Below are 11,919 nucleotides of genomic sequence, written 5' to 3' on the forward strand. Positions count from 1 at the left end.
GTAGCAGGGTCGTTCCGGGCAGTAACCAGGGAGACATAGACGGCCTGGCCAAGCAGTAGCTGTGAGATTCCTGCTCTGCTATCTGTCTACATGGTGATTAACTGTAGTGGATTTTTCAATGATTCGTATCAACGCTTAAAACTTGCTCGTATGTTCTAACCTGAACACACGCGGTACATTTCCAATGTACACCCATAATCTATACATTTAACCTATACACTTGCGCTGAACACGGCTGTACACCCTTTAACACAGCACAGGTACCCTTTACCTTTAGCCTTTTATCTTTTACCTTTTACTTTTAAGCTTTTACCTTAGCTGCGCAGTGTACATACGACAGTGGCGAGTGCTGATGGGCTTCCAGAATATTGGAAACATGTGGTCGAACCTCAGGCGAACACAAGATCCCTTCATACCCGGCATGGTCGGACCATTGCTGGGAGGTCACCTTGGTTGCCGGAGACGGAGCTTCGGCAAGGGCCATCCTTGCCCCATCTTCTTCGACATGATGGACTTGCGAAGCAGAGAGGACGAGCGCGCGGTGAACTTCAAGGAAGGTATGCGATGCGTGCGCGTATATGCCCCTCCTCCCTCTAGTTCGCTCTGCTCCCTCGGCATGCGTGGGCGTTTCCCCACTTTTTGCTCCTTCTTCTCTGCTGCTTCAAGTAGGTACTGATGGCGTTGCGCGTTCTCCCCTCCTCCTCTACTTCCTCTTTCCGTGCCGCAATGCGCAGCGTTACTCTGCTGCTCTCTTCGCTCAGCGGCGCGTTCTCAACCCTTCTGTCCCTTCCTCTCGTCCTCGCATAGCGCGTGTTTCTCTGCTGCTTCTTACTCTGCTGCTTCTAAGGAGGTACTGATGCGTGCGCGTTTCTTCCCCTCTCTAGCTTCCTCTTTCCTCGCATGACGGCGGTTTCTCTGCTCTCTTCCTGTAGCGCGGTGTTTCTCATGCTCCCATCCCTCCTCTTCGCTACTCTCACAACCTATTATCACCTGCATGGTTTTATTTGTAGAAATTAGAAAAAAATTAGAATATATAAAATTAATGTAATCGGGCTATTAATAAAAATCGGAAAATTTAATTATTAGTAGTAGCGCCAGAGCCTATGTGGTGTGCGCAGCACAGCGACTCATGCCTGTGCGGTTGTTGTTACGTTTATTGGTTTATTAGCCTCTCTGCAGGGCTTGGCGGGTTAGTTTTTCACCGGGGTGTTTGAGGTGTTTGTTTTTGTGTGTTTGTGGTTTTGTGGGTTTGTGTAACATGCACATTTCAGTTCACTTACCGCTAGGTGCGCTGGCTGTAGACTTAACAAACACTGCAACCCACGAGGCTTAAGGGCGGCAACCACAGTCCTCCCCCACCTGGGCACGGCTCGCACCTAATCCGGATCCAATTAATTATTTAATTAATTTTGGCCCAGCCTTAATTTAATGAAATTACTTCAATAAATAAATTTCACATTGAGATTAATTGCTGCTGTGCGGCTTGGCCGAGGTCTGTGCTCTCCGAGTTGCTCCTAGTTTGTTATGTTATTGTTATTGTTTATGTTGGGAGGGTTTATGTCTTTGCAGGTGAGTCCGATGTTGAGCGACAAACTCGACATTTCTGTTCTAGCGAGAACAAGTGTGCGACGTACGAGTTAGTCATGGGAGCTCTTTTCAAAACAATGTTTAAGTGTGGCGTAGGTCCTGTCAAGGGGCGCTCTTCTGCTGGCATCGTGCGTCTGCAACGCAGGTGGCGCTACTGCTAACTAACTCGCTTTTTAATAGTCGCTGTGCGGCTTTCACCTGACGGAGATAACTGAGAGACGGGGTTTGCTTAATAGGTGTTGGTGTTTTGCGCCTACTGTTGCGGTTCAGCACTCTGTGTGTGTGTGTGGGGTGGGGTCCGTGTGTGTGTGCGCGTGTGTATGTTGCGTGTGCGTGTGCGTGTGAGGTGTACTTGTGTGTGTGCGTGTGTGTGTGTGGTTGTGTCGTGTGCGTGTGCGTGCGCGTGCGCGTGTGCGTGTGCGTGTGCATTGGTGCCGCTGTGTGCGTGCGTGCGCGCGGTGCGGTCTTGTGTGCGTGCGTGTCTCGCACATCTCGATGTTTCAGCTAGTTGTCACACATTTACATTTAGTTTGTTCACTATGTCGTTTTGTCACAAGTTGTGCACACGTTTGTCAGCACGTTGTCAGGCACGTTGTCAAGCACGTTGTCACACGTTGTCGCGGTGGACGCATGCCGTGCTTGCCGGGCGTCTCTGCAACTCTCACTCTCCCGTCCTTCAACTCGCACACTCTCCCAAGCCGTAAACTCTCTTATCCTGCCATGCGCAGCTGCTAAGACTGCTAAACTCCTACCATGCGATTATGCAGTGCGCTGATTTAAACCGTATTTGAAATCTGTGTACTATGGATAAAAAAGAACTTACAACCCATTGGCAAATATAATGGGCTCCTAATTGCGAAAAGGATTCTCCGAAATGTAATATCAGATGTTCCCAGAAAATTGATGCTGATGATATTGAATTGAAATTGATCATTTATCGCTGGCCTGGCATGATTGACAGTTGGCTTTTAACGGAATCGGCAATTGAAGATGGTGCGTTCTAAAAAACACTGCTTAGGCGGGCGAAGTATGCAAAGTGCGCATGTAAACTGTGTTACTTTATCGACGGCCTGAGAGTTAGAGACTGACCCTTCGCGACACCTGTCCCAAGTAGACACGTGGTTACTGTATACGCCATATTTTCGGCAGTACAGAATTATTTTCCGCGCAATTCAGACTTGAACGGGCAATTTTCGCGAGTGTTAATGTTCGCGGCCGTCGGTGAATTATGAATTATTCGGTGTATTCGTCATGTAGTTACTTTTCGCGGTCGGGACGCGATTCGCGAAATTCGCGAAAATTAACCACCGCGAAATATACAGCGTATACAGTATCTGTTACGTGGACGAGATATCTCAACTGCCACGCGTGCTCTCCAAAGTATCTCTTCCGTGCCCCACAGGGAAAGTTCCATTAATTGGCCTGGTACAGAGTCTTTTGGCTGCTGCTCCCTCAGATTTAGTTTGTTCTTTTGAATCTCTCTCTCTTCTCTGCTCTCTCTCTCTCTCTCTCTTTGTCTGCGTCTCTCTCTCTCTCTCTCTCTCTACTCTCTCATCCTCTTTCTCTCTCTCCTTTCTCTCTCTCTCTGGCTCTCTCGTGCTCTCTATCTCTCGCTCGGCGTCTGGTCTCTCTCTCTCTCTCTACTCTACTCTCTCGTCTCTCATCTCTCTCTCTCTTTCCTTTCTCTTTCTCTATCTGAAGATGAGTATTGATGAGTGATTTATTTATCTCTCTCTCTCTCTCTCTCTCTCTCTCTCTCTCTCACATCTTCTTCTCTCTCATCTCATCTCTCTCTCTCCTTTCTTTCTTTCCTTTTCTTTCTTCTCCTCTCTCTCTCTCTCTCTTTCTCTCTCTTGCTCTCTCTATCTGTAGACAATGCAGTATTGATGAGTGATTTATTTAGGTTCTATTGTCGCGCGATCTCTCTCTCTCTCTCTCTCTCTCTCCTCCTCTCTCCTCTCTCTGCTCTCTTGCTCCTCCCTATCTGTAGATTTGAGTAATTGATGAGTGGATTTATTTAGGTTCTATTGTCGTGCGATCTCTCTCTCTCTCTCTCTCTCTCTCTCTCTCTGGCTCTCTCTTTCTCGTCTTTCATTTAGATGTGCACCATCGTCTGTCGACTCATGAGACGTTCCGTTGTTTTTGTTTTCGAATTTTTCAGGGATGATTAAGCAGTGTGTAAGTGATTATAAATGTGAATTTCTCTTTTTTCGTCTTTCGCGCTCGCTTTCTCTCTCTTTCTCTCTCTCTCTCTCTCTCTCTCTCGCTCTCTCTCTCTCTCTCTCTCTTTCTTTGTGTCTGTCTGTCACGTGCGCCGCTGGTGTTTATGCATGGCATGCGTGGGCCTGATGTTAGAGCAAGGCTGTAACAGAGTACCAAAGAAAGTATATAGAAAAATTTAATAAAAGTATATAGAAGGCTATCCTGGTACACGATTCCGCAGCAGAAACGATATCTGCAGCGGATATGAAACAAGACCTATCGATCCCCGATTATTCGTGGGGTTTAGTTTCGCATTTCCTCCTGCAGGTGGGCACCACTACTGCTATACGTGATACAAGATACCTTTATATCTCCTACCCATCTCCAAAATACATTTTTTACGCCAGCAATCCTACCTTCAACTACATGTAGCACCGCATAAGCACATTGCAACTACATTACACCACATCCACATTTCAAAACTACAGTGTACACACACAGTCTAAATTCAACTACTGTACACAGCACAATCGCAGCCTCAAACTACATGTAGCACCCATATGCCGCATTCAAAACAACATGTAACACCCATCAATCCACATTCAAACTACTGTACACCCACAATCCACATTCAAACTATCATGTACATCACACAGTCTATCAATTCAACTACATGTAGCAACACAATCCACATTCAAACCTACATGTGACACCACAATCCACATTCGAAGGTACATACATGTAACTACACACAATCGCACATTTAAACTACCATGTAGGCACCCACAATCCACATTCCAGGAGGTACATATATGCACACGGCCACAATCCCATTAAAAACTAAATGTACACCCACAATGCCACAGTCAAAGTCTAGCAATGTCCAGCACAGCATCCACATTCAGACTAACATGTACAGCCCACGAATCCCACGATTCCAAGGTACATGTACACACACAATCCACATTCAAACTACATGTACACCCACAATCACATTCAATTGTACATGTACACACGACAAATCGCACATTGCTAGTACAGTACATGTACACGCCACAAATCCACCTTCAAACTAGCATGTTACAGCCCACAATCCACATTCAAACTACATGACACCCACAATCCACATTCAAACTACATGTACACCACAATCCACATTCAAACTACATGTACACACACATCTACATTCAAAGCTATCATGTACATTCACACAATCGCCGCGATTCAAACTACAATGTACATCACACAATCCACATTCAAGCTAACAATGTACACATACAATGCCACTTCAGAACTACATGTACACACAGCAATACGCACCTTTCAAACTACATGTACACCCACAACCACATTCACGGTACATACAATGTACAGCACACAATCCACATTTAAACGTCACCATGTACACGAGCCACAATCCACATTCAAGGTACATACATGTACACCCACAATCCACATTCAAACTACATGTACACCCACAATCCACATTCAAACTACATGTACACACACAATCCACATTCTAGGTACATACATGTACACCCACAATCCACATTCAAACTACATGTACACACACAATCCACATTCCTAGGTACATGTACACAGCACAAGTCCTTCATTCAAAACTACAGTGTAACACACAATCCACATTCTAGGTACATACATGTACACCCACAATCCACATTCAAACTACATGTACACACACAATCCACATTCAAACTACATGTACACACACAATCCACATTCAAACTACATGTACACCCACAATCCACATTCAAGGTACATGTACACACACAATCCACATTCAAACTACATGTACACCCACAATCCACATTCAAACTACATGTACACACCAATCCACATTCAAACTACATGTACACACACATCCACATTCAAACTACATGTACACCCACAATCACATTCAAACTACATGTACACCCACAATCCACATTCAAGGTACATGTACACACACAATCCACATTCAAACTACATGTACACCCACAATCCACATTCAAGGTACATGTACACCCACAATCCACATTCAAAGGTAACATGTAAAACACACATCCACATTCAAGGTAACATGTACACACATGCACACAATCCACATTCAAACTACATGTACACCCACAATCCACATTCAAACTACATGTACACACACAATCCACATTCAAACTACATGTACACCCACAAATCACATTCAATACATTTATCACGCCCACGAATCCAACATTACAAGGTACATCGTACACAGCACAATACCAGTCATTCAAACTACATGTAACACCCATCGCACATTCAAGGTACATGTACACACACAATCCACATTCAAAACTACATGTACACCCACAATCCACATTCAAGGTCATGTACACACACAATGCAAGCATTCAAAAGTAATGTACACATCACAAATCCACTATTCTGAGGTACATACATGTACACCCACGAATCCACATTCAAACTAGCAATGTAGCACGACCACAATGCCAACATTCAAAGCTAACATGTAACACACACAATCCACATTCAAACTACATGTAACACACACCGAATCCACATTCAAACATACATGTACACACACAACCACATTTCAACAGGTAACATGTACACGAACCAATGCCACCTTGCAAACTACATGTACACCGCACAAATGCCACATTCAAGCTACTATGTACACCGCACAATCCACATGCAAGGTACATGGTACACACACAATCAACAATTTCAAACTACATGTAGCACACGACATCCACATTCAAACTACATGTAGCAGCACACAATCCGGACATTCAAACTACATGTAACAACAAATGCCAACATTCAAGTAGCATGTACACCCACAATCCACATGCAAGGTACATGTAACACACACAATCCACGTCTTGCAACTACATGTACACACACCAAATCCACATTCAGGTTTACATGTATACGCCACAATCCATCCACCGAACATACGCTGACAAGGTAGCGAAGATACCACCCTCAAGGGTACCAAGTGCCAACTCAGACTACAACTCACGCTTCAAGACATCCCCACCAGCCCTATGTCAATATATCATGAATCAATAATCAATATATGTTCAAATATATCTATAATAATATGAGAGGGGAAAGCTTGAAAGACAATGCATCTGTTTGCTAGTGTCTCTTTCTCATTGCGTCTATCTGTCTGCTATTTCGTTCTCTCTTCTGCGTCTCTCTCTCTCTCTTCGCTCCTCACGTCTCATATCTCGGTCTCTCTCTCTCTCTCTATCTCTCTCTCTCTCTCTCGCTCTCTATATCTCGGTCTCTCTCTCTCTCTCTCTCTGTCTCTCTCTTGTCAGCTACTTTGCTTACTTCATGACTGTATGGGTTTGTGTGTGGCGACAGAGACACCTCCTGTGCTGTCCTTGTGTTTTTGCATCTCTCTTGACGAATGATTGCCTGCAGAACGAGCCACCAGGCGGCGCCACTGCGCGTGCCTACTCTCTGTTCTCTGTCACGTTGGTTTTTCACGTGTTGATAGTGGCTCCACGCAGCGCCCTCTGTGTTCTACCCACTGCAACAGGCAGCAGTAGTTGCCAGCAGCCTATAGTTATGCATCGTAGCTAGATGGCAAGCTTTGGTTCGTTGCACGCCTTTTGTTTATTTAGTTTTTTTGTCGTTTTGCTTGTGATGTGCTGTTCACGGCCGTTCGCTTGTCGCGAGAACTCTGCATCTCTGGGATATGTGAAGCGGCGGCCATGTTTGGCACATCTGTGATCGATGTTCGATCGAAGCGGCTCTGCCGTGTGTGGCGTCGCGCCACCACCAGTAACGATACACATGTTTTAAACTTTATCTGCGTTTTATCTACTTCTTCCTACGTAACTTCCTTTGTTATAAGAAAAAGATTGTTTGATTTGATTTGATTTGATTTGAATTTTGATTTCAATGTATTTTCTCGTATCGTTCTCCGATATTTATAATTTTACGTCGTTTTATTCGATTGTCGTTTTATTTTTACGTTCGCATTTTATATTCGTGTTTTACTACGTGTCGTCAATCGTTGTGTTCTTTACTACGTGTGTATTTCTCAGTGAATTTTACACGTGAAACATGTTTATGTCTGTTGTTCTTATCATGGCGTGTTCTTGTTTAGATCTGACTCGTTTGTTCGTTAAAAAATTCCTTTTTTTGAATCTTCTTCTTTTTCTCGAACGCCATCTTTTTCGAGAAAAGTCTACTGCTCTAGAAATCGCGCGATATGTGGCTCTTAACACTCTTAACACACCCCCGAGTGTTACTCATACCTGTGCTACATCCCTGCCGCTAGTTTAAAACAAGTGGCGATCGCACCACCACTTGTTTCAAACCTGCGATACTTGAGAAAACCTGAGAAAAACCGCCACGAACCCCAAAAAACCACCGAAAAAAACGAAAAATCGCTCTCCCGCGACGCCATCGTCTCCCGCCCCCCCGTGCGGCATGCGTGGCGCCATCTATCAGCGACGACGTGCGTGCGTGTTGCAGGTTGATGGAGAAGGTGTCGTCGGAGCGGCCGGCGTGGCAGGAGAACGGGACGCAGTTCATCAATTCCGTGACGAGTTTGCTCGAGCGTCTGCTGGACTATCGTAACGTGATGGAGGGCGAGGAGAACCGCAACAAGCGCATGAGCTGCACGGTCAACCTGCTGGTGAGCGTGTTATATCATCCTGTATCATGCTATGTGATGCTGTATCATGTCGTGTCATGCTATGTCGTGTTATGTCGTGTTATATCATGATGCAACGTGATGGAGGGCGAGGAGAACCGGAACAAGCGCATGAGCTGCACGGTCAACCTGCTGGTGAGCGTGTTATATCATCCTGTATCATGCTATGTGATGCTGCATCATGTCGTGTTATAGCGCGTGCGTGTGTGCGCGCGTGCCCGTGTGCGTGCGTGTCTCGCCACTCGATGTCACTAGTGTCACACATACAAATTGTCACACGTTGTCGCACGTTGTCACACGTTGTCACACGTTGTCACACGTTGTCACACGTTGTCACACGTTGTCACACGTTGTCACACGTTGTCACACGTTGTCACACTTTGTCACACGTTGTCGTGGTGACGCATGCGTTGCTGCCGCGTCTCTGCACACTCTCACTCTCCCTCCTTCACTCGCCCACTCTCACAGCCGTAAACTCTCTATCTTGCCATGCAGCTGCTACGACTGCTAAGCTCTCTACCATGCTTATCAGTGCTGATTTAAACCTATTTGAAATCTGTGTACATGGATAAAAAAAAACTTACAACCATTGCAAATATATGGGCTCCTAATTCGAAAAGGATTCTTCGAAATGTAATATCCGTGGTTACCGAAATTGAATCTGATGATTTTGATTGAAATTGATCATTTATCTGCTTGGCATGATTGACAGTTGGCTTTTAACGAATCGGCATTGAGATGGTGCGTTCTAAAAACACTGCTTAGCTACGAATTGTGCAAAGTCCATGTAAACTGGTTTAGGTTTCGACGGCCTGAGAGTTAAAGACTGACCTCGCGACACTGTCCAAGTAGACGTGGTTACTGTATACGCCATATTTTTCGTGTACAGATATTTTCGGGAATTCAGACTTGACGGGCAATTTCGCGAGTGGTTAATTTCGCGTTCGGTGAATTATGAATTATTCGGTGTTATTCGCATGTGGTTATTTTCGCGGTCGGGGACGCGTTCGCGAAATTCGCGAAAATTAAACCACCGCGAAATATACAGCGTATACAGTATCTTACGTGGACAGATATCTCAACTGCTCACGCGTCTCTCAAAGTATCTCTTCCAGCATGATATAACATGATATTGTATGTCGCTCCACAGCTGCGCTCACTATGTTACAGCGTGATATAACATGATATTGTATGTCACACCACAGCTGCGCTCACTATGTTACAGCGTGATATAACATGATATTGTATGTCACACCACAGCTGCGCTCACCATGTTACAGCGTGATATAACATGATATTGTATGTTGCTCCACAGCTATGGTCGGTGTTCTTCAGTGCTACTGTGGCATTCCTCACTCAGCCCTGCTTGCAGATGGAGGCTTTCTCACAACAAAAACGAGACAAAGTGACCGAGAGGTAATAACACACTCGGTTCACATAACGATAGATGATATAATAATATAATGTCTAGAGTGGCTCATAGGGTCTATGTCCCCCAGGGTACTATCGGAGGGTACACTGGGTACGGTTCGATATATCGGAACGTACCCTGGTAACTATCTGATATGGTTAGGGTTAGGGAGTAGGCGTAGGCGACTCCCTAGACTCGTTAGTGGAGTAGGCGTGATACGGTCCGGCATATTAGATAGTACCAGGGTACGTTCCGCCAGTACCCAGGGATACATAGACCCTGGCAGCAGTACTGTGAGATTCCTGCTCTGCTATCTTGTCTACATGGTGATTACCTGTAGTGGATTTTTCAATGATTCGATCACCTAAACTTCTCGTATGTTCTACCTGAACACCGGTACATTCCAATGTACACCTATCTATACATTTACCTATACACTCACCTGAACACCTGTACACTCCCCTTTACACAGCACAGGTACCTTTACCTTTACCTTTTACTTTTACTTTTTACTTTTACTTTTACCTTTACCTGCGCAGGTACAACGACATGCGAGTGCTGATGGGCTTCCAGATATGGAACATGTGGTCGAACCTCAGCGAACACAAGATCCGCTTCATCCCGGGCATGGTCGGACCATTCCTGGAGGTCACCTTGGTTCCGGAGACGGAGCTTCGCAAGGCCATCCTGCCCATCTTCTTCGACATGATGGACTGCGAACAGAGAGCGCGCGGGAACTTCAAGGAGGTATCGATGCGTGCGCGTATATCCCCTCCTCCTCTAGTTCCTCTCTCCTCGCATGCGTGCGTTTCTCTGCTCTTCTTCCTCTGCTCTTCAAGGAGGTACTGATGCGTGCGCGTTTCTCCCCTCCTCCTCTACTTCCTCTTTCCTCGCATGCGCGCGTTACTCTGCTCTTCTTCCTCAGCGCGCGTTTCTCCCCTTCTTCCCTTCCTCTCTCCTCGCATGCGCGTGTTTCTCTGCTCTTCTTACTCTGCTCTTCAAGGAGGTACTGATGCGTGCGCGTTTCTCCCCTCCTCTAGTTCCTCTTTCCTCGCATGCGCGTGTTTCTCTGCTCTTCTTCCTGAGCGCGTGTTTCTCTGCTCCCATCCCCTCTTCGCTACCTCTCACACCTATTATCACCTCATGGTTTTATTTGTAGAAATTAGAAAAAAATTAAAGAAATATAAAATTAATTAATCGCTATTTAATAAAAATCGAAAATTTGAATTATTAGTAGTACCCAGAGCCTATGTGTGTGCGCAGCCACAGCGACTCATGCCTGTGCGTTGTTTGTTACGTTATTGTTATTACCTCTGCCAGGGGCTTGGCGGGGGTTATGTTTTCACCGGCGTGTGTTTGAGTGTTGGTTTGTGTGTTTGTGGGTTTGTGGGTTTGTTAACATGCACATTTCAGTTCACTTCCGCTAGGTGCGCTGGCTGTAGACTTACAAACACGCAACCACAGGCTAAGGGGCAACCACAGTCCTCCCCCACCTGCACGCTCGCACTAATCCGGATCCAATTAATTATTTAATTAATTTTGCCACTTAATTAATTAATTAATTAATAAAAAATTTCACATTGAGATAATTCTGCTGCCTTGGCGGAGGTCTGTGCTCTCCGAGTGCTCTAGTTTGTTATGTTATTGTTATTGTTTATGTTTATGTTTATGTCTTGCAGGTGGAGTCCGAGTTGATCGACAAACTCGACATTCTAGTCAGCGAGAACAAGGGCGACGACGAGTACAGGGAGCTCTTCAAAACAATGTAAGTGTGCGAGCGCCGCCAGGGGGCGCTCTCTCTGCATCGTCGTCGGCACGCAGGTGGCGCTACTGCTACTAACTCGCTTAATAGTCGCGGCGGCTTTACTGACGAGATAACGGGGTGGGGGTGGTGGTGGGGTGGGGGTGGGGGTGGGGTTTTGGTGAGGGTGGGGGTGGTGGGTTTGCTATAGGTGTGGTGTTTGCCTACGTTGCGTCACACCTGTGTGTGTGTGGTGGGTGGGGGTCGTGTGTGTGGTGGGGGTGGGGGGTGTGTGTGTGTGTG

The 11,919-nt window shown here is 45.8% G+C and overlaps 1 protein-coding gene across 1 annotated transcript in view; it reads left to right on the forward strand.

Annotated features, from left to right (window-relative positions):
* Window positions 1-11,644, forward strand: part of LOC106816874 (dedicator of cytokinesis protein 4-like) — a 33,104-nt gene extending 21,460 nt beyond the window's left edge. The window contains exons 11-13 of the mRNA XM_014821516.1: window positions 9,780-9,880; window positions 10,415-10,622; window positions 11,555-11,644. Of these exons, the coding sequence (XP_014677002.1) occupies window positions 9,780-9,880; window positions 10,415-10,622; window positions 11,555-11,644 (399 nt within the window). The remainder of the gene's footprint in view (window positions 1-9,779; window positions 9,881-10,414; window positions 10,623-11,554) is intronic.
* Window positions 11,645-11,919: the final 275 nt, after the last annotated feature.

The sequence above is a fragment of the Priapulus caudatus genome, unplaced genomic scaffold (assembly GCF_000485595.1).
Source record: "Priapulus caudatus unplaced genomic scaffold, Priapulus_caudatus-5.0.1 Scaffold1515, whole genome shotgun sequence".
Taxonomy (NCBI): domain Eukaryota; kingdom Metazoa; phylum Priapulida; class Priapulimorpha; order Priapulimorphida; family Priapulidae; genus Priapulus; species Priapulus caudatus.